Here is a 27,827-nt window from a genome sequence, read left to right as displayed (position 1 = left end):
AGATGTTAAAAAGGTTTTTATTTTCATTTATTGCAAACCTGATACAGTTCATACATTTCTACACACTGTACATCTACATGATGGTGCATCAAGAGGAGACAAAATCTTCACAAAAAAGTAATCCTAACAATTTTTGACAGGTTTTTGCGTCGTTCACAGTAAATTATCAAAGCTCTACACACAGAATACAGAGTTCAGCTGTTTAGGATGAATCATTTATGGGTTTTTTTGCATTGAGCACACGACACACAAAGGAAAATGTTCCATATGTTAACAATGAGTTCTCGTGTTCTCAGAATCTCACAATCAGGTGTTGCAGGCAGCAGCTGTTGCAAAGCGCTGCAAGAGTGTCTAAGCCAAAATCACTGAGAAGGCTCCAAATGAAGAAACCGTGCTCTTTGCATTAATTATGTGTCTCCAAGTAAACAGATTCTTAGCATAACAAAACAAAACTTCAAGGCCACTCGGCGTGAATCGATATTTAACCTGTTGATTCGTCGGCTTGTAACATTACCATTTTCTATTGGCTGATTCGATGCACATCATACATGGACAGCATGGCAGCGAATCATCTGAATGGAGGCAACAACTCATCCAATAAGGTCCTGGGTGGGAGTAACCGTACAAAACACCCCGCTCACTGCTGCGCCTATCTGAACATGGAGTTGAAGGCTCGTCCGATGATGATCCGGCGCACTTCGCTCGTGCCCGCCCCGATTTCGTACAGCTTTGCGTCTCGCAGGAATCGTCCCACCGGATAGTCGTTGATGTAACCATTCCCACCTGAGGGTAACGGCGCAGGTTACATGTCATTATAGCAGACTGTCGTTAAAAAGGGCATTTGGCTTCCTACAGAGTAATTCTGCTGGCGTTTTATTATCACACTTAAATCTTTCAGAACAAACTAATTTAAATAATCAGACAAGGAATTAAAAAATGAAATCAATGAACTGAGCTCTGATAAAAACATAAACACCTTCTCCGTAACCCTTTAACTCCTTTACCTCTTCAATAAAGTCAGTATTTTCTGAACATACAATTTTACACACCCTGTGTAAAAAAAAAAAAAAAAAAAAAAAAAACAGAAAAAAATAGCAAAATGTACATTTTGGTCTAACCGTATCAATTATGATACAAAGACAGTTTGAAAACATGACATTTTATTTTTTATTTTTAAAGCAACAAAAAATATTTTATTTTTTATACATGTGAAGTTTCCTCTGTAACTCTTAAACTTCAAAGCCTGTATCAGGCTTTGAAGTTTAAATAATGGGAAACTAGTTCAATTTAACTAACAACATTTACAGCTGAGTAGTGTCAGACCGATAGAATAAAAAAAAAAAAAAAAAAAACATTTACACTGAACCTGCCTGGCAACACAAAACAGGCAAAAATATATATTTTTTTTAAAAAGGAACACCCCAAGCAAAGATGGTTGATGAAAAGCTCTGTAGAAGGTTACGTCCATTTCCAAAGGTTTGGCCACAATGAGCCTTTTTTAAAATTTATGCATGAAGAAAATATGGAACAGCATGGAAAACTTCTTAGAAGAGATAGGTCTGCCAAAATTACTCCAAGAGAGCATCAATGACTCCAGGAGGTCACAAAAGAGCCCAGAACAAGATCGAACACTCTGCGCTTGCCTCAGTTAAAGTCTGAGTTTATGATTCGACAATAAGAAGGGAAGACTGGGAAAAGATGACATCCATGAGAGTTTCAAGTCCAAAACATCTGCTGGTCCAAAGAAAAACGTCCTGTTTCACGCTAACAAAAAAAACTAAAACAAAACATATAGACGTCGGAGAATATTCTGACAACGAGACAAAAGCTGAACTTTTTGGAAGCTGTGCGTCCCGTTAACATCTGCTGAAAGACTAACATTTCAGAAACAAACATCAACGTTAACAGTTAAGGATGTGGCATTATGATGGTTTGGGGCAGCTTCAGGACCCAGGGGACTAGACCATATATCAGCAAGTTTGAAAAAAGAAGGTTTTGAAGTTGCCTAGTCAAAGTCTAGATTTATATCTATGTGAGCTGTTGTTCACCTTTAACAAAACCTTAAGGACAAAAAAAAAAAAAAAAAAATCAAAAATCAAGTCACAAGTGAGCCAACATACCGGGTCAATACAACTGTGTCTGGTCTGGAGTTGGGAACAATTTCCAAAAGACTGAAGGTGTAACTATCATCGGTTCAATCTGTGTACAACTATAAACACCGAGGGAATGTCCGGCCGTCTTACTGCTCAGTAAGGAGGCAGGCTATGTGACCCACAGATGCACAGGCACAATTTACAAATCAGCCCCAGAACAAAAGCAAAAAAGACGTCGTGAAGACGCTGCTGGAGCTGGTGAGGGAATGTTTATCCAGTCCAACCAGTCCTGGAGCTGCATGGGCTGAAAGGAGGCATTCCAAAAACAGCGTCTGAGCAAAGCCTGATGTACGGAGGTGGCAGCATTATCCTGTGTGGAACTGGTGGGATTATGATGATCAGGTGGATATATTGAAGTCTGATCTGCAGACATGAGCCAGGGGGTTAAAGCTCGGGCTCACACGGGTCTTCCAAATGGACGATGAAGCCCAATCAGCCCACCTAATTAGTTACAAATAAGAGGTGGCGGGTCCTCTCATGATAGCAACCCAACATGAGAAGTTTGGGGATGGTCGCTCAAAACGTTTGACTCAGGTCACAATGTTTAAAAAGCAATTCTAGCTAATGCTAATGACACGCACATAGTCTTTTAAATTTTGGGAAGTAAAAAAAATAAAATAATTAGTAAAATATTTTGAATGCCCTAACCGACGTAAAACGGGAACATTTAGTCTGAAATGTTCAGTGTTTAATACCAGTGCCTTTAGTTTTAACTTTATGAACCAGAAGCTGCATTTTTTAACTCACCTAAACACTGAATGCCGTCCAAAGCAACCTGAGTGGCGTTCTCGGCACAGTACAGGATCACTCCGGCACAGTCCTGGAAAAACAACAAACCATCAGGGTCCCCGCCTCCAGGGAGGGAACAGCACCGCCTCAAGATGCTAATTCTGACATATGAAATAGGCTTTATGTGGGATAATACTTTTAAAAGCTGCTCAATACAATGAAAAATATTTGTTTACCACAAATACAAAAGAAAATGAATCAAAAACATCAGTGTTATGGGTTTGTTAACAAGAAGCAAATAAAAAACTTTCAGCAAAACCGTAAAGCTACAAATAACGAATTGACCCAAATATAGAGCAAAGAGGTTTAAACACTGTTGAAAAAATGACTTAAATGCTGGACAGAGATTTGTTTAACATATAAATAAGCAGCCAAAGCAAAAGAAAAGAATACAGAAGAAACGTTAAATGTTCCCACCTTTGCACTGAAGTGCCCTTTGTCACAAGCCCTGGCAACATTGTAGAGGTACTGGCGACAGGAGCTCAGTCTGGTGTACATGTCGGCCATCTTGCCCTGCATCAGCTGTGGAAAAGATCGGTTTTACCGGTGAGGAGCTGCTCAGGCTCTGACCTGTGGAGGCCTTTGTTAAAGTGAAAATCAGCAGTCAGACCTGAAAGTGGCCGATCTTCTGTCCAAAAGCTTCTCTCACATGCAGGTAGGGGATGGCAGCATCCAGAACAGCCTGCATTATGCTGAAAAAAAGAAGGTTTATGAAGAACACGTAGCTTTTTCTGTCTGTTATTATACGTTCAGGTCAGATCTTCACCAAAATTTAACTGGATTTTGTCCGCGTCCTTTACTTCTGCTCTGAAGACTCAAGATGGCCCAACCAACCGGTAACTACATCGATTCTCTCTTATTTCCTACTGAAGTCTTCAGGGTCAGTTCCTCATTTTCACGCCTTAGTTTTAGTTCAAGAACATTTGATTTTGTTCAAGTGCAAAAAACATTATTTGACCCCCAGCAGAATTGGGGGGTCTTTATGTTTATGCTAGGATTATTTTCAGAGACGTATTGTTAAATATATGATATGAATGAATCTGGATTTAATTAAGTGAAGTAAGACATGACTTGGCATTTGGTACCAAAACCCCTGCTGATGAGAAGAGAGGTCTGAAGTTTGTTGTAGTTGCTCACTAACTTTGCACACACCTTTCCTCTGACAGATAATCTCCAAATCTTGAAGTTGTCAAAACTATCTTTTGGTAACTGAGCATTTTAACTTCTTTCAAAGTGACTACGGTCCAGAGACTTGCTATAGAGATCCAGGAACTCGTAGTTCTGTTTGAGCTGTGCTGGGATCAGATTCTCCTGATCAGTGATTCCTAGAAATTGTCTTAATATCACAGAGTACAGCTTTATACGAGGTGCCATCTTCGGTCTCTCTTTTTATGTTTCTGTCTCTGTTTGTAAATATATAGATGGTTATATTCTGAAGGCTTCCTGCCTTTCTTCCTTCCAACTTCTTAAATTGAATGAAAATCTCTTTAAAATCTAGATCTGCCTGAGTTTATAATATTTTTGAGCGTAACTTCATTCAATTTTAATTTTATTACATTTGGGATCTGCTTTGGATCCATTCATAGGATCTATCTAGCAACAAAAATGCGTTCTCCAAGAATAAAGCAGCTATCTTATTTCAGTGATGGATTCAGGAAGGTGGATTTTCGTTTCCAACAGACAGACTGTTGGTGATGTGCAACAATCAAAGGAAATGGTGTTTCTGGAGGACCTTTGAAAATGACCATAGAGACGTTTACTTGTTGAGAACGTGCTGCATTGAACACATTTATAATAATCCAGTTTAAACTAGGGCTGCACAATTAATTGCATTTGCAATATAATCGCAATTTAAAAAAAAAAACATAATTTCCAAATCGCAGAGGTCTGCAGTTTTTGGCTATGTAACAATTAGTCAATTAGACGCGTCCTTTAGGTGTCAGTAAAATGTTTAAAGTGGATTTGCCTCCACATGGAAGGGAAGAGAGTTGCTGCAGTGAGATAATCTAATTTTATTACTTGTTTTAGAGTTTATATAATCATACTGTTTTAACAGAAACTTTCAGGAATCTCACCATAGCATTAAGTTCTGGTCAATCAGTTTAATACATAGACTTGCTTGTTGGTTGCACTTTATGTTCAACAAGGATTGATGTCCAAGTCAATTAAAAGCTGTTCTCTTTAATAATATTCTGATTAATAAAAACATTAAAAGTTCTTGTTTTAAATAGTCCTTGTTTACAAACATCTTTATCTAGAGGCCATTTTTGTTGCTTGTGGTTAATGCAGAGAAAAGTCAAAATCAAATGGTAATTTTGGTTGAAATATATCGTAGGCAGAACGCGATCATTTCTACTCCGAGTTGAGACGCAGCGGCTCTTTTAGCACCTAATCTGCAGAACAATGAAACAGATTGCTTTGTTGTTTGTATATGTTCAAAAAGACATGATAAATGAAACTGAAAAAATAAATAAATAAAAAATTCGCATTAAAAATCGCATTTAGATTATTTTCCCAAATCGCTCAGCCCTAGTTTAAACAGACGTGATCATCCTCATATTTGTATCAGGCAAACATTCTCAGTATATTGAAGTAATCAGGGCACCACATGAAATAAACTACTGGATCCTTTTTCAGTTGTAACAACAGAAAAAAAACAAGCAGATAAAAACGCATTTATCACGTAGGATCTCGTGCTCCCGATGCAAGCGATACTAATTTTGTCGGGGATAATTCTTGGTCATTTAAGCGTTTCTCTTCAATGAACGCCCCGTGTTCGTCCATCAACACAGACTCCGCCGCCGCCAGGAGACGCTCAGCGCTCCCGACGCCGTGGGAGTTTTTAGTGCAGTCATCCGCAGGACACTGGGTCCGTTTACAAAAAGCAAAAACATTTACCAAGGCAGATAAATAACGTCGTGTCTCTGAGAGCTCTCTCACCTGGCGGGAGTGTCAGTTTACCTGCGCACGAACGCAGGTGACTCTGAGCTTAAAGTAAAGGAGCAATGACTAGCTTAGGAGAAACATTGAAGGCTCCTGCACGGCTGGTTATACTCCTACTACTACCCACAGATACTTTAAACTTCATAGTCGAGTGCATCTATTGGCTATTTCTTGTGACAAATTCCTACATTTCCCACAGCAGCATCCACCGCACACCTGTCAGTCCGTGGTGTAGAGAGGCTCCAGGAGTTTATAGTGACGTCGCGTACATGCGTGAACTGATGATGTGATCTTATTTCTTTTAAAGCAAAATGGCAACAAATAACACATTGATCCATAATGTGGAAGTGTCTTACTAACGCTTTTCTTGGAGACTGTGGTGCCAGCTCCCCTGAGATCATCGGCCCATCGCAGAGACTTTCAGCTATTATCAGGATTTTAAAATCCCTCAGCGTGTTTTGAAACTATTTTACCCCTCCTAGTGTCTCTGCTGTCTTTTACCAACTGTTAATGTTCGTGGCTTCTCTAAATATTTTGGGATGTTGGTAATGACAAAGAATTTAACTAATGTGAGCTACAAACTGGAAACACAGCAAGCAAGTTGTTAAAATTGATGAAACATGCATTTTTACCCAACAGGTCCAGCAGCCAGCACCAGCCTCTCCAGATCTAAGCCACTCATCATCACGTAAACGCCTTTGTTCAGTGGACCCAGTATGTTCTCCTCTGTCAAACAGAACCACATTCACACAAAGAATGTACTAAACAAAACAGATTACATATATTTTTAACATGGATTCAAGCAAAAAACAGGAACAAAAGTCATCTTTTTTAACAAAAGTAACCAAAATCCTGTATAAATGGGGATTTTGTGTAAACACTGATTCATCTTCTCAGTGGCGGATCTCTTATCTTAAGGTCAAAGATAAAAACTCATAACACAAGTTTAAAAAAAATGGTCAACTAACACTGATAAGTCCTCCGAGAGCCTTGGAACCGCTTTACACGTCTCTGTCGCACAGTATTTACACTCTGAAATCCAGTGAACTTTTGACTCATACCTGGGATTTTACAGTCTTCAAAGATCAGCTCACAGGTGTTGGATCCCCTCATTCCTAGTTTGTCGAGTTTCTGCGCCGTAGAGAATCCTGGCGTTCCCTTAACGAGGAAAATAAAAGATTCATTCGTGTTCTGGTTTATCCTCTCAGATCCACCCAGGAGTGCTTCAGAGTGGAATCAGCAGCGCTGGATTCACCTTTTCCACGATGAAAGCAGTGATCCCCTTCTGATGGGCCTCGGGATTGGTCTTGGCATACACGATGAGGACATCAGCATCTGGCCCATTTGTGATCCAGAACTTGTTTCCATTTAGAATGTAATAGTCACCTGGTGAAAAAAAAGGTAGAAAATAAAACAGAAAAGGTTCAAAATCAGAACGTTTGCCTCAGATTTAAGATTTTTTTTTAAACTACACAGATGGTTTAAAGGACATCATTTACCAGCAAGTATCTCATAGTGGAAGTCAGCGTGACCTCAGTGGAAGCAGATCACAGCTACATTTCTACTTCTGTGAAGGTGTGTACTTTCTACTGCTGCCTTTAAACATCCTGCTTTGATAAGTCACGTCTCTGATGATCACAGAGAGGACTGAATTTATTATCGTCCTCATCTGCATTCATCCTTTTCATAAACAGATTGTTTTTAAAACCAATTTATTTATTTTTTTTACTTTCATCAACTTCCCCTACAACAAAACTACCTAGTATTCCCAGATCCGGAGTACTACATGTTCTGATTTAATGTTTTTTCAAACATTTTGGACATTTCAGTACAAAATCTAATCTGTTGGTCCCACATCACTGAAACTGGTCTCCAATTATTCCTTTTCTGACTTCTGAGGTTAATCAAACAAGCTTTTTATGAGCCTGTAACTTTTGGATGATTCCTACAATAAATGCTATTTCCTTAAATGCATTTGTCTGAATCAAGGCTAATGAAAAAAGTTTATTTAAGTGTACTGGCATTATAAGCAGACCCAAGTGAAGGACCACAGGTCTAGTTTTCAAGCTGCCTGAAGTTTGAAAAGTAGTAAAAATGACAGATTTTTGATTTAAGAATAACGTGTCAATTTGTGGAACACCAAAATATTGACGGGTAAAAGGTTAAAATTGACTATGTAATGTGGGAAATGTCTATTTAAAACAAATATAAAACCACTACATTAATTAAGGATTAATAGATATTTGTCCTTTTGATAAAATGGAAGCAGGAAAATCAACTTTAATGCTGCTCCACATTCCATATTTTTGTAAACTTTTAAAATAAAAAGGAGGAATCCTGCTCTTATTTAATTTTTCTGCTCACGGCTTGTCTTTTTATCAAGCGGTCTGACTCGGTGAGAACAAAAAATGCACAGATAAACAAAAAAGAACAAGGCCATGTAGAGCAGTGTGGACCAAATAATTAACAAAAAAATCTAAACTCAGAAGGAAATCCATCACCGACAGCTGGGAACAGGTTGTTCGTGACTTCGGTTCCTTTCTCCTAAAAGCTCGTAGCGGATGAAACTGTTCCCTTATCAGGACTCCCAGCTTATCAACGACATGACACGGCGTGCAGCAGCAGCAACTTAAAAACATGCACGACACAGAGCCTGTCCTCCACAGTTTTGTTTCTAAAGAGCAGACTAGTTATTTTCTTACAAAACTCCTCCATTCACTCATTCTGCTCACATTCCTCGCCGGTTTAGACCAAACGCCTCTTCAAACACCGCCTCCCACCTAAGTTTAATGGTTTACTTTTTCTGACTTAATTTTAGAAGTTGATGCCAGCAGGAACATTTCATTAATAATCCACGGTTTCCAGGTTCAAATAGGACGTAACGCAGAGGTACAAGTGAAGTTTGAATCAACCGGAACAACATGGCGACCAACTCCATTTCAAAAAACTGGTCAGAGTGAAAAACGTATTTTAGTGTTAGAAAACCTGATCATCTTTCAGTAAATATCCATTTTTCTTGCAGAGTTGTCTTTTTACCCCTTCATTCTAACCCAAACATGACAACCACACTGCAAAAAGGGAACTAAAAATAAGTACAAATTTCTTGAAATGAGTGTATTTTTCCTTGATTTGAGCAGGTAGATAAGACTATTTGCCAATAGAATGAGATTTTTGCACTTAAAACAGGAAAAATTCATCTCTAAAATAACATAATTAGACATCCTGCACTTGAAATAAGATGGAGATGAATTGTTCCTATTTTAAGTGCAAAAATCTTATTCCATTGGTGTTATGATATATTTTTCTGGGATGAACCCGGACACAGCACGCACACACAGAGTCAGTTCTTATGAGTGAGTCTTTATTGAATAGTGTGGAAGATGGATGATGAGACCAGAGTCTTACAACGGACGGAGGTGAAGGGTGTAGAAGCTGGCTGGCAGGAGGAGTGTGGAGAGACTGACCGGGAGGAACTCTGGAGCCGAACACTGGAGAGCAGGACCTCTGAGCAGAGCCGTGGAGCGCAGAGCATCAGAGCCGAGCAGAGCATCAGAGCCGAGCAGTGGCAAGCAGAACGTCAGAGCCGAGCAGTGGCGAGCAGAGCATCAGAGCCGAGCAGTGGCGAGCAGAGCATCAGAGCCGAGCAGAGGCGAGCAGAACGTCGGAGCCGAGCAGTGGCGAGCAGAACATCAGAGCCGAGCAGAGGCGAGCAGAGCATCAGAGCCGAGCAGTGGCGAGCAGAGCATCAGAGCCGAGCAGAGGCGAGCAGAACGTCGGAGCCGAGCAGTGGCGAGCAGAACCTCAGAGCCGAGTAGTGGAGCACAGGACGTCCGAGCCGTGCAGTGGAGGGCTGAACGTCCGAGCCGAGCGGTAGAGGTCTGAACGTCTGAGCCGAGCGGTGGAGGTCTGAACGTCTGAGCCGAACGGTGGAGGTCTGAACGTCTGAGCTGAATACTGGAGAAAACAAAACTGACGGAAAGTCTTTGGGCTGACTGAAACAAGACCAGGTGAAAGGAGTCTTCAGGCTGACGGGTACAAACGGAGCTGACAAGAAAAACTGGCAGGGACTGAGCGGGAGTGAACGCTATGGACCGGCGACGGGAACTGAAAGAGGTGAGTCTGATAAAGCGGTGGGAACAGGTGGAAGCAGTTGTGGGTTAATTGCAGCCTGCCAGGTGAAACTGATCAGGCTGCGCAGGAACAAGAGAGAGGGAGAGAGGCTCAGCATGCAGCCAATAAGCTGCATCCTGACAGTACCCCCCCCCCAAGGCCGGACACCGGACGGCCCAGAATCCCCACGCCGGGCGGGTGGAGGGGGCCCAGGAAGGCGGGCAAGAGTCGAAACCGAACACTGAGGGACCAAAGAGCCTGCAAACACAAAAGGGGCCAGAGAATACGGGGAACCAAAGGGGCCAGAGAACACGGGGAACCAAGGAGCAAGAGAACACTGATGTGCCAAAGCACAATCAGGGGGCGGCACATCAGGGAAAGGCACGAACGCTTGACTGCGCCGGGGGAAAAAGCGAGTGCTTGACAGCGCTGGGGAAAGAGCGAGCGCAACACAGCGCCAAAGGGAAGGAACGGGCGCAACACAGCGCCAAAGGGAAGGAACGGGCGCAACACAGCGCCAAAGGGAAGGAACGGGCGCAACACAGCGCCAAAGGGAAGGAACGGGCGCAACACAGCGCCAAAAGGAAAGAACGGGCGTACACAACGCCAAAAGGGAAAGATCGGGCGTATGGAAACGCCAAAAAGGGAAAGATCGGGCGTATGGAAACGCCAAAAGGGAAGGAACGGGCGTATGGAAACGCCAAGGGGAAGGAACGGGCGTATGGAAACGCCAAGGGCAAGGAACGGGCGTGTGGAAACGCCAAGGAGAAACAACGCCGAAGCGTGAGAGGAGCGCTGGGGCCCAAGGGGCGAGATCGCCGGGGCGTGAGGGAAACGCCGAGGCGAAACGGACGCATGACAGCGTCAAGGGGAAAATATAGGCGTACGAAAACGCCAAGAGGGAAGAACGGACGTACTTAACGCCAAAGGAAAAGAACGGGCGTACAAAACGCCAAGGGGAAAGAACGGGCGTACTTAACGCCAAAGGGAAGGAACGGGCGTACTTAACGCCAAAGGGAAGGAACGGGCGTACTTAACGCCAAAGGGAAGGAACGGGCGTACTTAACGCCAAAGGGAAGGAACGGGCGTACTTAACGCCAAAGGGAAGGAACGGGCGTACTTAACGCCAAAGGGAAGGAACGGGCGTACTTAACGCCAAAGGGAAGGAACGGGCGTACTTAACGCCAAGGGGAAGGAACGGGCGTACTTAACGCCAAGGGGAAGGAACGGGCGTACTTAACGCCAAGGGGAAGGAACGGGCGTACTTAACGCCTAAGGGAAGGAACGGGCGTAATTAACGCCTAAGGGAAGGAACGGGCGTACTTAACGCCAAAGGGAAGGAACGGGCGTACTTAACGCCAAAGGGAAGGAACGGGCGTACTTAACGCCAAAGGGAAGGAACGGGCGTACTTAACGCCAAAGGGAAGGAACAGGCGTACTTAACGCCAAAGGGAAGGATAAGCGTACGACAACGCCAGAGGGAAGAACAAGCGTACGACAACGCCAGAGGGAAGAAACAGGCGTACGACAACGCCAGAGGGAAGAACAGGCGTACGACAACGCCAGAGGGAAGAACAGGCGTACGACAACGCCAGAGGGAAGAACAGGCGTACGACAACGCCAGAGGGAAGAACAGGCGTACGACAACGCCAGAGGGAAGAACAGGCGTACGACAACGCCAGAGGGAAGAATAAGCGTACGACAACGCCAGAGGGAAGAACAAGCGTACGACAACGCCAGAGGGAAGAACAGGCGTACGACAACGCCAGAGGGAAGAACAGGCGTATGACAACGCCAGAGGGAGGAATAAGCGTACGACAACGCCAGAGGGAAGAACAAGCGTACGACAACGCCAGAGGGAAGAACAAGCGTACGACAACGCCAGAGGGAAGAACAGGCGTACGAAAACACCAAGGCTCAACAACTCCTGCTGGAACACGACTGGTGTACAGAAACGCCAGGGGAAAACCCGCCGGGGCGTGAGGGAAACACCGGGGCTTGGGGAAGAGAACGCCGGGGCGTGGGGAGAACGCCGGGGCGCCAGGAAGAAGAATGCCGGGGCGCAAAGGGAACGCCGGGGCACAAGGGAAACAGGAATATCTAAAACACCAGGGAACAAGAACGGAGGGCGTACTAACACGCCGAGGAACCGAGAAAAGAGGGCGTCCTAACACGCCGGGGAACCACGAATCAGAGGGGCGTCCTAACACGCCGGGAAACCGAGAATCAGAGGGCGTCCTAACACGCTGGGGAACCGAGAATCAGAGGGCGTCCTAACACGCCGGGGAACACTAAATCTAAACGCCAGGAAAACAAGACCTAAACACCAGGGAACTAGAGGGTGAGCTAGGCAGCAACAGGCCAAGCGCGCCAGAGGGCACAGACAGCGACATAAGCACCGGAGGGCTCTGGCGGCGACCTGCGTGCACTGGGTAGCGACAGGCTGGCGCACCAGAGGGCTCAGCCGGCGACATAGGAGCGCCGGAGGGCTCTGGCGGCAACCTGCATGCGCAGGGCAGCGACAGTCTGGCCCACCAGAGGGCTCAGCCGGCGACATGGGTGCGCCGGAGGGCTCTGACAGCGACCTGCATGCGCCTAAACAGGGGAACAACACAGAGACACTAGGGCAAGACAGAACAAAACAACTACGGAAGGGAACTAAACTAACCTAAACAGGGCAAAACATACAACGAAAACAGGAGAAGGATGTAGGGACCTAGAAAGCGCAGGGACCTAGAGAACGCAGGGACCTTTAAGAGCGCTGGACTCTATCCAACGCAGGAGCCCATACAGCGCAGGAACCCAGATGGCGCAGGAACCCTGACACCTAAATACTAAAGGGGGAAAAATAAAGACAAAACAAAACTAAAAATAAAGAAAAAACAAATACAGAACAAGACTAGAACTACAGGGCTAGGACAGAAACTACAGAGGCTAGACTGGATTTACAGGGGCTAGACTGAAACTACAGGGGCTAGACAGGGACTACAGAGCTAACGAAACTACAGGGCTGACGAAACTACAGGGTCTCAAACTGAAAATCAAAACAAGACTGGTAAACTAGGAAAGGAACCAAAAGCTAAGGCAAAACTATGAAACGAAACAGAACAGGGAGATGAGGGCAAGTACGACTAACTAATGAAAAACTAGATAACTAGAGCTAGAAATCTGTACAGAAGCAAGCAAGAAGTCTAAAAATAAAAACTGGAACTCAAAAACAAACTCAGAAGACTTAAGGCGAACCTAGAACACTAAATCAGGGCTATGGCTAAAACAAGAAGACGGAGAACAAAACCCGAACTAGCTGACTAAGAAAACCAAAAACTAGACTACAAAAAAAAAAAACCCCGAACGACTAGAGTAAACCTGGGACACAAAAACCCGGACAAAACCAACAAAATAAAACACAATACTCAAAAGCAACATAAATCTCAAAAAATCCTAAGTAAAGCAAAAACTAAAGTTGAGCCAAAACAAAGAACAGAAGGCGGAAATAAATCTTCTAAAACAATAAAAAATATACAAAAAGACTAGAAACTAAAGCAGATCTAGAACACAACACCAAAAAATAACTCTAAACAAAAACCAGAAGGCGCTGGGCAGCAAAGTCTGAATCTGCTGGGCAGCAGCAAAAGTTAGCGCTGGGCAGCGACGACGAGGAGCGCCGTCCTTAGTGCTGAGCAGCGGGGAAGGCGGACCAGGAAAACAAAGTCAGAGGCGGGGCGTCGCAACTCTGCGACCCAGGCGAGACGAGACAGAAAACGTGGCGTCGCAACACAGCGACCCAGGCAAGATGAATCCAGAAGCGTGGCGTCGCAACTTTGCGACCCAGGCGAGACGAACCGGAGGCGAGGCAGATCCTACCAGCTTCTACACCAGGCTCTGTGCGTGCTCGGGTTCATCCCTAGGCCGGTCCATAATGTTATGATATATTTTTCTGGGATGAACCCGGACACAGCACGCACACACAGAGTCAGTTCTTATGAGTGAGTCTTTATTGAATAGTGTGGAAGATGGATGATGAGACCAGAGTCTTACAACGGACGGAGGTGAAGGGTGTAGAAGCTGGCTGGCAGGAGGAGTGTGGAGAGACTGACCGGGAGGAACTCTGGAGCCGAACACTGGAGAGCAGGACCTCTGAGCAGAGCCGTGGAGCGCAGAGCATCAGAGCCGAGCAGAGCATCAGAGCCGAGCAGTGGCGAGCAGAGCATCAGAGCCGAGCAGAGGCGAGCAGAACGTCGGAGCCGAGCAGTGGCGAGCAGAACATCAGAGCCGAGCAGAGGCGAGCAGAGCATCAGAGCCGAGCAGAGGCGAGCAGAACGTCGGAGCCGAGCAGTGGCGAGCAGAACCTCAGAGCCGAGTAGTGGAGCACAGGACGTCCGAGCCGTGCAGTGGAGGGCTGAACGTCCGAGCCGAGCGGTAGAGGTCTGAACGTCTGAGCCGAGCGGTGGAGGTCTGAACGTCTGAGCCGAACGGTGGAGGTCTGAACGTCTGAGCTGAATACTGGAGAAAACAAAACTGACGGAAAGTCTTTGGGCTGACTGAAACAAGACCAGGTGAAAGGAGTCTTCAGGCTGACGGGTACAAACGGAGCTGACAAGAAAAACTGGCAGGGACTGAGCGGGAGTGAACGCTATGGACCGGCGACGGGAACTGAAAGAGGTGAGTCTGATAAAGCGGTGGGAACAGGTGGAAGCAGTTGTGGGTTAATTGCAGCCTGCCAGGTGAAACTGATCAGGCTGCGCAGGAACAAGAGAGAGGGAGAGAGGCTCAGCATGCAGCCAATAAGCTGCATCCTGACAATTGGCAAATAGTCTTATTTACCTGCTCTAAACAAGGAAAATTACAATGATTTCAAGAAAATTTCACTTACTTTTAGTTCTGTTTTTGCAGTGCAGAACCCGATCTGATATAATACCAGCCTGAAGTCTGAGGAGGAAATAACCACGGCTCGCCATCACCCCCTCCAACACTGATGGGAATTATTAAGGTTTGTCTTAATTAAAAATGGCTCCTGGTGTCTTTGCTGTAGTGAATTAATGTTATACCACAACGGTAAACCTAATGTTCATAATCTGGGTGCGAAGTGAGGCTGTCTGATTTTTATTTAAATTATCTTGGTGAACGACGTCAACCGAAGCTTAGACATAAGTAAAGATAATCCGGCAGCTACTTAAAGAGGAGCTGGTTGCCGCCTGAACATCTTCATGAAAATCTGACTTTTAGAACTTTTCCATCATCTTAAGCTGTAAACCACCTTAGAAATGTTAAATTTTACAGATTTACACATTATTTGCGAGCAAATTCTGCAATGATGGAGCGGCTTTTGGAAACAAAAGAAGATGGATTTCCGTGGTGAACAGACCACATTTATCCACATTAAGTTTCAGACACTCAGCTGTTCTGGTTTTGGCCTCTAAAGCAGGGGTGTCAGACACCAGCCCTCAAGGCCCGGGGCCCTGCATCCTTTAGACGCTGCCCTGCTCCAACACACCTGAATCAAATGGCTGAATTAGCTCCTCTGAATGGAGTTAAGTTCTCCAGAGTTCTGCCAATGACCTGAATATTTGACCCAGATGTGTTGAAGCAGAGACACATAAAGCTGCAGGACACCGGCTCTTGAGGACTGGAGTTTGACGCCCTTACTCTAAAGGCTGTGCGGAACAAGCGGTGTTAGCTTTCACTTTTTCTCTCCATCTGCTTATCAGACCTTTTCACAAAAGGAGCGGTTCTGCCTCGGCCTTTTAACGATCCACCATTCAGGCTGACCCGGGTCCTGCCCTGTTTTGAGTTAACAAAATAAAGCCGGCACACAGCTGCACGATGCAGCGACTTCTCCTCAGACGGCTCAGGGGTCCAACTGCTGCCTGTTAGCTAAACACCGACTGCTCTTCCCACCGGCACCAGCACTCACTCAGTCCCACACATAGGTGCTCTGCCAATGTGTTCTTATGTTATTGGGGTTTTAGGGGGCAGACCAATATAAAATAAAGTTAAATTGTTAGTGATGTATCGTTTTACCAATCATCTGAAGATGTAGCCTTTTAGTTGCTGCAGTTGGTATTTGGAGCAGGTTTCTGCGAGCTCTGCACGTCTACAGGTGGAAAGTTTAACCCATTGTTCTCTACAAAACAGCTCAACCTCAAGTTAGACCAGATAGTTGGTCTGTGAACGTCAATCGTGAAGTCTTCCTACGGATTCTCAGGTAAATCTAGCTACAGACTTTGTGTCGTTCCAGTAATGACGTTTTGACCTAAATCCTTTCATCGTAGCTCCGGCTGCATGTTGACGGTCGTCCTGCTGGACGTTGTGGGGTAGAAAACCCAAACAGATCCAGGTTAGAAAACAGACATCTCCAGCTGCTATTTCTTTAAAATTCAATTCAAAAATACTTTATTAATCCAAAAGGGACACTAAAATTGAACACTAACCTGATCCATTATTAAAAAATATTACATTAAAAATTCATGTCCCATAGTGGAGTGTAAGCCGGAAATGTCAGCTCACACATTTAAGCCAACAGAGGAAAATAAAATTTTAAATTTTTAAATAACTATTAATAAAGCAATCTTTGTCTATATGAAACAGTCTTTAGGAATTAATATGAGAATCGATTCAGAATTGGATTATTAATTTTTTTAACAAAGCCTACTATGAAACATGAGTTGTTGTTGTTTTTTTTACAATATATACAATAAGAAATTTATTTAATTTTTTTAAGTAAAAAATAAATAAATGTTTGTTTCTAAAATTAAATATAAGTTAAATCATTTAACTTTGTAGATAAAAGAACTGAACATATTTTCTTCAATGAAACATTACATTTTGATGTGATTTTGAAAATGATGTCAAAAGAGCATGTAGATGTCAACCAAAAGAAAGAAAAAAAAGTATTCATAAAGAACAATATTTCTTACACCATTAGTGTCATTCTTTGCAGAATCGTGATGCATATACTGTATGAACACACCTGGGACAAAAGCTAAAACTAGCATTTCTTATTACAAGTGTAAGTTATTAAGAGCCACGTTGGAGGCTCTAATTGATAATTGAATAGTAATTGATAATTGAATAGTAATTGATAATTGAATAGTAATTGATAATTGAACTTTATTGATCTCACAATGGAGAAATTCACTTCTGCATCTTAACTTATCCCCTTGGGGAGCAGTGGGCTGCCACTTTGCGGCGCCTGGGGAGCAATTGGGGGTTAAGGGTCTTGCTCAGGAATCCCGAGATTGACAGCTTGTGGGAGTTGAACTCAGAACTCTGGGACCGAAGCTCTGTGCTCTAACCACTAGGCTACCACTTCCCACTAAAGAGCCACAGTCTGCTCCAAAATGAGAAGAAAATGACAAAAACCAAAGGCGTTTTCAGTACCTGCCAAAAACAGGTCAACCTGTGAACAATTAATTAATATTTTTAAATGGCTTTATATAAAATTTCAGTTAAACCGTTGCATCTACAACTACTTTAGATGAGCTTACCTTTCTTAACAGCTTTGAGTTTCATAGAGACGACGTCAGAACCAGCATTAGGCTCGCTCATGGCCAGAGCTCCCACATGTTCCCCCGTCATTAACTGCCAAAACAAAACAAAAAAAAGGTTAACCTTATGCTTTGAAAGAGGCATTTCTCTAATGCGCTCAGTGCAGCACTGACCTTCGGCATGTACTTCTCCTTCTGCTTTGGGTTGGCGTGACGCACCAGCTGGTTGACACAAAGATTGGAGTGGGCGCCGTAGCTGAGGGCGATGGCTGCCGACACCCGCGACATTTCCTCCATCACGATGACGTGGTCCAAGTAGCCCAATCCGGTGCCCCCGTCTTCCACTGAGAGGAGCGGAGGCAGAGTAGGCTTTAGCTGGTGCCTCAACATACTCAGGAGGAACTTTAATTTATACTTTGCATTGAAAATTATGTTTTTTTCCCTTTAGCTTCAATCGCACTTGAATGTTCTAGATCAAACAGATTTTATTGAAGAAATAAAACCTGAGTAAATGGAATAAAAATGAAGTTAAAAACAATTATTTCATTATTAAGAGAAGAAAAGGGATTCAAACCAACCTGGCCTTCCACAGCATCTTAATCAAATTTAAGTCTGGGCTTTAACTAAGCCACTCTAAAAGCTTTGGATCATCGTCTACCTACGTTGTGCTTGACCTTGAACGCCTCATTTCAGCACTATGCACCTTTTTATCAGTGTTTTGTGTATTTCTGGACCTAGACCGAGTTTGATTATTGTTAAAAAAAAAAAAAGAGAGCAAGTGCATTAGATCTATAAAGAGAGAGAAAATCTAAGAACATCAACAGGAATGTGCCAGACATTCATCATCTAAGGTCACCAGCAGGGGCAGTGTAGTGAGGAGAGGGGAGGGCAACGTTGGTTACTGTCAACATCAGGCTCAAAATGTATTAAATAAAAATTATTTTGATATTCTTATTAGGGCTGAACAATTCAGTATAATCGCAATTTAAAAAAACGCAATTTCCAAATCGCAGAGTCTGCAATTTTTGGTTATGTAACAATTAGAGAATTATACAAGTCCATTAGGTGTTGGTAAAATGTTTAAAGTGGGTTTGCCTCCACATGGAAGGAAAGACAGTTGCAGCAGTGAGATAATCTAATTTTATTACTTGTTTTAGAGTTTATATAATCATACATAGCATTAAGTTCTGGTCAATCAGATTAATACATAGACTTGCTTGTTGGTTGCACTTTATGTTCAACAAGGATTGATGTCCAATTAAATTAAAAGCTGTCCTCTTGAACAATATTCTGATTAATAGAAACATTAAAAGTTCTTGTTTTAAATAGTCTTTGTTTACAAACATCTTTATCTAGAGGCCATTTTTGTTGCTTGTGGTTAATGTGGAGAAAAGTCAAAGTTGCAATTTTGGTTGAAATATATCGTAGGCAGAACGCAATCATTTCTGCTCCAAGTTTAGATGCTGTGGGTCTTTTACAAACTAATCCACACGGCGAGGAAACAAATTGATTTGTTGTTTGTATATGTTTAAAAAGACATGATAAATCAAACTGGAAAAAAAACCGCATTAAATCGCAATTTTAAGAAAAAAATAAATAAATCACAATTTGATTATTTTCCAAAATCGTTCAGCCCTAATTCTTATCGTTGAATAAACTCCTAAGATCTTAGATAAGACATGATTTTATTTGTTCCTGTTCATTTCTGTCTGTATTCTGGTAAAAACAAATAGTCTGGATTCTTCTGGGACCTCCTGGAAGAGTTGTTGATGCGCTCTTGGAGCAGTTTTGCTAAACCGGCCGTTCCTGGGAATGGTTGCCGCTGGTCCATGATTTCTTCCACAGTGGTTCTCACTTGAGTTACAAAATCTTAGAAACTACTTTGCAATAGATGTCAGTGACTTGGTTTCTCATCTGTTCCTGAAATTGTGTAGGTCGGGGCATTTTGTGTAGCTTTTTAAGAGCTTTTAGCCGACTTCCTGTAGTCGCACATGTACTATTTCAGTTATTTCAATTCTTCAGGTGTGTCAGAAATCAGGTCTGGGTTTAGAAAGAGAAATTAAACTCAGCTTTCAGTGATTTATTTAACCAGGGCCAGGTTGGTTAGGGCAGCTTATTCCCGTTACGAAGTTTAATCATTTGGAAACAGTATTTTGTTTTCTCTACGGCAATTTGAAATGTGCTTGACAAGCCAAAAAAAACGCAACTGAAGAACTCCCTAAAGAGGGGCCGAAAATACTTCATAGCACCGTATGTTTCAAGCAAGAAAATCTGATTGTAATAAAAATCTTCATTCAAATCATCACAGTTGTACCTGGAGCTGTAATGCCAAGAAGTCCCATCTCACCCATCGCTTTCCAGTAATCCTGGGTAAAAACAAACAAAAAAAAAAAACATCCCTCATTGAAAAGAACAAAAATTCAGCTTCTGCTTCAGGGGGAGTTTACACTGGAGACCCTAGCAGGGGCTAGAGTGGGGCATTAAATATCATCTAGATTATAGTGGGGAACTTTAGGTAAACTCACCCGCATCCCTGGGAACTCATTTTTCTTGTCAATCTCATCGGCGTAAGGTGCAAGCTTCTCTGCACAGAATTTACGAACCGTCTGCCTTAACTGTGAAAAGAACAAAAAACAAATTCAAGTCGTGCAATATTTCACATCACAATCGCCAAACGTGGGGTATCTGTGTGCCAAAACGGCAAAGGAACACTTGGATACCATTTTTGATAGGCCACTATAATTCAAGAGGGAATGCATTCATTGTTCTGTTCTTTACAGGCATATGAACAGTTTGACTTTTAACGATGAGATGCTCTGACTATTCTAGACGTTATCTGCAGAATAAACAACAATTTAAGCTCAATCTAATTTTACGATGAACACAATTGGAGAGAAAAAAAAAAGTTTTATGCTGCGTAACTGCAAACCCGTCAAGGTGCCCCTGCTGGCACATCTCCCACGCTGAGTACGGTCACATCTAGTCATCTGTTGTGGCATGGCAGTAAAAAACCTGAACAAGCTCATGCACCATTCCTTTAAAGGGGGGATATCATGCTTTTCAGTTCTTCCTTTGTCACATTGAAATCATTCAGCTGTGGTCTATATAAAGCGGAACTGCAATGCTTTGGTCTGAATTCCTCTTTAGTTTTACTCCCATGTTTCCCTTTTTTTACTCCTGTTCTGAGGTCCTTGTGAGAGCAACTCGTTTTGGTGCCGTCCCTTTAAATCTAAAGCAGGCACTGCGCCCCCACTCCGTGTTCCACTCTGACCCGTTCGGCCATTTTTGTGCCATGCTAAGGGCCAGGGTAATGAATCGTGTGGGTTAATACCCAAAACAACTGGACATTTTGACTTATCCGCTTCGGATAAGTCAAAATGTCCTTTGGCATCCTTCAGGTTGGACTACAAAATTGTGGTGAAAAAAACAAACAAACATAAAAACGGCAGACACGAGAGTTTGGTCATGACCTTGTGCAGCAGGTAAATACTTTGATATAATTGTTCAAAAAATGTAACAGGAAACAGATTGAAAAATATGACACAAGCAGAATATAAAGATATCTCTGCAGCACTTAGAGAGACCAAATAAAAATTCTCTGCACTCCTTGAGACTCTGAGTACACAATAAAATGTATTTCTGGGCTCAAAAAAAAGTGTATTCTGCATAATATGTCCCCTTTAAAAGAAAGTGCGTTAGATAGGGAGTTACTTTCCATTTGGGATTATCAATAGCTCCTTTTTCCAATGAATGTCCCAGGATTCAAATACCTGGGACTTTTTTTTAACTGGGTAAAATAAATCCTAGGTAATCTGTGTTCTTTCTGTTTCCACTGCTGTGAATGGTTGTGGAAAGTTCATTTAAAGTACATTTAAATGGCGCATTGGGAAGTCGTAAAGAAAAGGGCACACCTCCACTCCAGTGGGTGGCGGTAGTGAGAAGCCAAAGACATCGTCAGCTGTTCCTGCCCTTACCTCAGCAGAACGTCATCACATTTCCACATTTACTCTGCTGCTAGCCAAGTAAAACATTAACGTTAAATAAAACCATTCCGTTGCAGTCCCTCTTTTTGTTCTGGGGTACATCTGAGAGCAGCTGGTTTTGGTGCCTGTCACTACCCGATCCGTACCATCAGCTCATTTGCGAATGCGCGAACAGAATAACTTCCGGTAGGAAATATTTCGTTTTTCTTACTTTTTTATTTATTTATATTTTTTCGAGGCAGGGGTTTCTTTTTGTACATCTTTGTATTTGCGGCAATATTGCATATTCTAAAAATTAAAACAACAGAAATACATAAAAAAAATACATTGTTTTTTGTTTTTTAATTGCAAAAATGTTTCGCAGTTGTGGTTAGGGAAATAAAAATATATAAACCATTTCTTAAAGTACATAAACCCCCAGCTATAAACACATATAGGAGTACAGAAACGTATTTGATTTTGAAGTTTGAAGGTTTATAATTTATTTGATTTGCATATGTATGCATTTTGTGCTTAATAAATGTATTTTAATAAAGTATGCCTTCACTTTGCATGTGTTCTTTGTCCTATTCCCTGTTCGTTTTTGTAAAACGCGGCTACTATAATGACGAGGTCTTCTCTAGTTTATGATGTGTACAGCAGAGGGCGCTAAAATCTCAATTGATAATTTTAACTTTCTAATAATATAAATGTTTAGAACAAGATTTGTATAATGAAATTCCCCGTATAATTAAGGATGAAGTTTTATTTCCCCAGTCCTGTTTGAACAAGTAATAAAACTAACAGAGTGAATTCGGACAATACAGATAAATGTTACGCAATGTTATCTTCCCGGACTGGAGGATGCTGGAGCATATCCGATGATGACGTCAAGCAATACAATGGAGAGAATGTAAAACGTATCAATTTCTTTAAGAAAAGTCTTCAATATTTTAGTTACGATATAGTTTAGCATTATTTAATGATTTAAGTATAGAAATAAGTATTTTAGTACCGTAATTACATTCTTTTTTTGGCGACCCGGAAGTTATTCTGTTCGCGCTTGCGCAAATGAGCTGATGGTACAGATCGGGTAGTGACAGTGCCGGTATAGGTACCAGATCGACTCGGGTCCTGCGCCTTCTGATGACGTCACTATACATGATTGGCTTAACGTTTGCTCAATTGCGCAAAATATTGTAATTGGTCTGGACAACTTACTAAAGTAATTATAGCGGGGTGTAGGTTTTATTCGAGAGCGGGATTGCTGTTTGTAAACGGACAATTTTACGAAGAAAATCTCCATGGTCCCTGCGCCTCCCGATGACGTCACCTTATGGCAACAACACTCAAACAAACTACACTGAGCCCGCGGTCTGCATTTGTAACAAATCAATTTTATTAAGTTAATTTAGCGGTTTCTTTTTTCTCAAAAGCTTGAACAAATATTCAAGCCATTTTACAAAAAAAAAGAAAAAAAAAAAAAAAATCAACAAATATTTGACAATTGGCTTAATGTTTGGAAGAATATTGTTAACAAAAATGGAAGGGCTAGCCAGACTAATTTATCCAGCATATATCTTAAATGTACCAAATACCACAATAAAAAAATAATCAAATTCATCACAATTTCATCTGGAATAATAAAAAAAACATGTGATCAGAAAGAACAACATCAGTACAAAAAGGAGGAATGAACGTTATTGATGTTAAAGTGATGAATGCCATGATAAAATTAAATTTGGCTGCTGACTTTTATTAAAAATTAAATGAGTTTATGGTTTAGTTTCCTTCCCAACTTAAAAAAAAATTGGAGGAATTAAATTTCTCTAAGGTTGTAACTTTGATCCTGCAAAATTACCGATTAAATTGTCAGACTACCACACAGGTATTCCAAAATGATGCTAAAAGTTTTCATGCCTCGACTAATTTACAGGAAAATAACCGTAAATTAACAAAATAAAATTGATTTGTAACAAATGGAGACCGCGGGCATATTGTAGTTTGTTTGAGATGAGTTGCCATATATAGACGTCATCGGGTAGCGCCCGAGCCGATCTGGCAGCCCGAGACGATCTGGTACCTACACCGTCTCTGTAAATGCAAAGTAGCCACTTCCCACCCCCCATCTGATTCTGATGAAGCTCAACTCAACCAAATCAGTTTGCTCGGAAACAAATTTAACACTGAAAGAAACCCAACATGAACTGCTGGTTCATATCTGAAATAATTACTTCTGTTCAACTTCCACTCAGGGGTAAAAGCCAGTGGGAGTTTGAAAACAAAGTGCTGGAATTCACAACTTCTGGTAGAGCGACCCTTGACCATCCGCTCAGCTGACAGCGGGAACGGACATTTCCGAAAATGTCGGAGCACTAAAGCAACGTATTGATAAACCGAGCAGATAGTTTTAGTTTTACCCAGCTACATGCTCACCTGAAAACATTGTGAAAGTTTATTTTGTGTCACAGAAAGCATAAAATACCTAAATGTAATCAGATTTTCCCCCCATTCTCTTCCACATATTGCTGCGTCCGTTTAAACATTCCACTTCCACTTTTTTTTTTTGTCCAGAAAAGTGGACCTGGAAACCTGGAATTTAAAATTGCGTAAAATAACGAGGAGAGCTTTCAAACTACAAGTCCCTGCGAAGTAAAGGGGGCTAATTATTATATTATCTATAATATATGTGCTCTCTTTCAGCAAGACAATGCTTCAGGACACAAGAGAAATGGTTGTGGAACGGTTTGAGAAGGACGGACAAAAGGTCGAGGTGTTGACTGGGCCTCCATGTTTCCCAGTTCTGAGCTCAATGGAGGGAAAGTTTTGGCTAAACAAGTCAGATCCATGGAGACCCATCTACCATTTACCACCGCCCACCCTCAGAGGTCTGGTAATGTCCTCAAAGGGGAAACCAACCCACTACTGATCAACTGGTCATAATGTTATGCTGGTATGGTGTAGTTCCCTTTATAAAAAGGTGGAGCATCATGAGGCAGCGCCTTTCATCCAATCAAATAGTTTATATGAGCCCCACCCCCTTCTCTATCTGTTGTTATATAAAATAAGTGACACTGGCGCAGACATATTTACAGTAATTAAACAAATAACTTAAGAATCTGTTACATTTACAAAACGTTATGATTGAAATTAGTCAGCTTTGAATCAAACATTTAGCAAACAAAACAATGTTTTACCACAGAAAATTTGTATACATGTTTGCTGAACTGCTTGTATAGGGTTTGCTTAAAGTAATACAACAGTATCTGGGGTTTTGTATAAGTTTATCGCAATGTCAGCCACACTCAGCTAATGTTATGTCATCACGCCATGTCATCTATACGTCCTTACACCTTCTGGGTGAAAAAAAGTCCCGAAATATTTGGTGCACAATACATATTTATTTACACATGTTAACTGTTTAATATATTAATATTTAAAGTTCTGGCCAGCAGCCTGTCTGCTCCCCTGGGTTAACCTGTGATGCTAGCAGCGGCTAGCTAACCTGTATCTGCTCCTCTGTGAGTCCGTTCACCACGTCATCCACCTGGACAGCGGCTCCGGAGCATCCCCTTCTCGCCACGGCGGGGACGGCTAACCTGGAGCCGAGACGGAGAGCGTTTCTGACGGCAAACATGACGCTGCAGGCGGGTAAAAACACGGAGATAAAGCGGAGCTTCAGACGTACTGGTGGGACCGTCCTTCTATCGCAGAGCGACGAGGCAGAGGTCTCACTCTGACACTAAATTAGCTGTAGAGACGAGGTCTCACTCTGACAGCATTTCTCAGTACCACATAACACAACTGACGACTTGGTTGCCCTTTAGAAACGATGCGTCAACGCATCGGCCATATTGGGCATGGCAAGTTCCGCATCGAAACCGACAAGTTTTCCTGGAAACAAAGTTTTCGGAATGAAACAAATATTATGGTATACACATGTATAGGATAAGATATAGTTATCATACCCTGTGAAACCCTTGAATTCTGTAAATAATTTTATTGTAAAATCACTATTCACGAAATACGGAGATTGCAAATTGGAACTAATCACAGAAAGTTTTGTGATGAACAGAAAGAAAGAATGAATGGTTATTGTATTGTATTATATTATTTATTCATTGTAAGTATATTTAGGTATCAGGAGGCTGATATATATGTAATAAATATATATATATATATATATATATATATATATATATATATATATATATATATATATATATATATATATTGTGTATTTATGTATATAAGTATGTATGTGTGTGTGTGTGTGTGTGTGTGTGTGTGTGTGTGTGTGTGTGTGTGTGTGTTTTGGTATAGTGCTGGTAACTATAAAACCCAATGCGTAGTCTAAATAGTCAAAAGACTGTTTAAAACATAAATAAATCTGAAGATTTGTGTAACTGTAAATTTCATTTCTAATTAAATGGAAAGATAAATGAAAATAGAAACACGTCTATGTGTATGTGTGTAAGCCAAAACTCTGTCTTTAATAAAATGCCACCAACTGGGGGTCACCAATGTACGTAGCCCCCAAGGATCATACATTGCTTTTGAACAAGGCTGTTCAAAAAAACAGCACAGCCCTCTGGTGAGCTGTATCTAACATTTTATTTTATTTAGTTGCTCTTATTTTTTAATCAAAGTTGCATTTAAATAGTTTTAAAATGACAAAAGTATTATTAAAAAAATAATACATTAATTATTAATTAATTAATACATTAATACACATTTGTAATTATCACTACAAATGTGTTTAAATTAAATAAAGTTATGGTGAGCTCTGACTCTTCTAGTCCAAATGTCGGTACGGGTAGCCCTTCGTATCACACAGTACCAATGAAGTAGTTTTCAGTTTCTGAAAGGTTGGCGAGCTCTGCCACTAACAATATGGCGGCGATGTTGACGTACGACTCGGAGCAATCATCTTCTTCTATGATGCGTCATTCAAGCTTCTCTTCTTCTTTGGTAAGATGGTTGTTGGCGTTGGCACCATCTGTTGGCGAATGCTGTTAAATCAACACGTTTCATACTTGATTATTTATTTAATCCTTTTAATTTACGCAAGGTTACCTGCTCCCCAGAGATGACTACTTTTACTATGTGAAAAGACACAGAAAAAAAAACTGGAAATTAAAATAATATAAAAAAAAACTCCTCATCTAAGGTAAAGCATCGCATACTCTCCCATAAAGTAAATTTAATTTTTACTCTTAGTTAAAAAAAAAAGATTAAACATGAAGTATGTGAAAGGGAGGTCTAAAAGTAGGTTTCCAGATGAAATGCTGTTTGGGGCCTCCAACAGTTCTTGTCCCCAACAACGATCTAATAGCAAAATCATCTGTGGGTCCAATAATTTAACTGTTCATATTTAAAAGTTAAATTACATTACGTATGTACATTAAATTTTGAATTACACGTCAAAACAGCAGTACAACGATGAGGCATTCAATTTGCTAACAGGTCTGCTTATGTGTTTAAATCAGTGACCCCTCTAGTGTTCTAAAATGTGTAATTTTATGAAATAGTTGAATTCATGATCAGGCATTATTTATTTTCTAAGTGCATTGATTTAAGTTGATGATGGCTGATAAGAAAATTAGGCGGTTTATAAATTAATTTTCTTGAGCACAAAGCCTGTGTATCTCTGTTGGATGCCAGGTTATATTGACATAAAAGTATTACACCAAGAAAATAAACAACTACAATTGAAACCTGTAATAACTGCATAGATGTTCCCACTTTAAAAAAGATTTATTTGTTAAATAAAGTTTTGCCTTTCAGTCTTACTTGGGAAGTCTGAATGCTACAAAAAAATTGCAAAAGTTCTCCGGTTGTCAAATTTTGTGACAGCATCTCTTGTTCAGATTCCACAGATTTTCCTGTTCTGGTCTCTGGCTCGGCTGCTCCACAATTTCCCCTTGAAGCCATTCTTTAGCTGATGTGGATTTACACTTGGACTCACTGAGATGCTGAAAAAATTCCCCTCGACAAAACCCTGATTTCCACCCGAGGAGCAGCAGCCCTGCACATGATGGTGCCACCACCGTGTTTTACTCTCTGTATGGTATTCCTTTGTTGATGCTCAGCGTTGCCTGTTGTGCCAAACATACCTTTTGAAAAAGCAGCACAGAAAATCGGTTTGGTTTGGTTTGCTCCAACCAGGAGTCATTCTCTCCCGAGAACACTGTAGCCAGGCTGTGCCATTTTGGGGGGAAAAAAATGCATCTGTGTGTTCAACCCTTCTCCTTAAGATCATTGTCAAGTTTAGACACAACCAGTACAAACCAGAAATTCCTGCTGCTTCTTGGTGGTGTTGACGCCTTGGTATGTTTTGTGATCAACGAGTTTTGTTTTTTGTATCCAGTTACATTAACATC

The 27,827-nt window shown here is 41.7% G+C and overlaps 1 protein-coding gene across 1 annotated transcript; it reads right to left on the bottom strand.

Moving 5' to 3' along the window:
- On the bottom strand, positions 1-25,188 carry ivd (isovaleryl-CoA dehydrogenase). The gene is made up of 12 exons (XM_012864574.3): positions 24,950-25,188; positions 20,008-20,097; positions 19,797-19,848; positions 17,657-17,826; positions 17,483-17,576; positions 7,141-7,271; positions 6,947-7,043; positions 6,518-6,611; positions 3,553-3,634; positions 3,360-3,464; positions 2,901-2,973; positions 1-783 (listed from the first exon to the last, which is right to left on the bottom strand). The coding sequence occupies exons 1-12, from the start codon at positions 25,079-25,081 to the stop codon at positions 650-652; spliced, it is 1,254 nt and encodes a 417-aa protein (XP_012720028.2). The 5' UTR covers positions 25,082-25,188; the 3' UTR covers positions 1-649.
- Between the last annotated feature and the right edge of the window lie 2,639 nt (positions 25,189-27,827).

This window comes from Fundulus heteroclitus, chromosome 19 (genome assembly GCF_011125445.2).
Source record: "Fundulus heteroclitus isolate FHET01 chromosome 19, MU-UCD_Fhet_4.1, whole genome shotgun sequence".
NCBI classification, from domain to species: Eukaryota; Metazoa; Chordata; class Actinopteri; order Cyprinodontiformes; family Fundulidae; genus Fundulus; species Fundulus heteroclitus.
The sequence above is the reverse complement of the archived record's forward strand: the minus strand, read 5'-3'. Positions and strand labels throughout refer to the sequence as shown.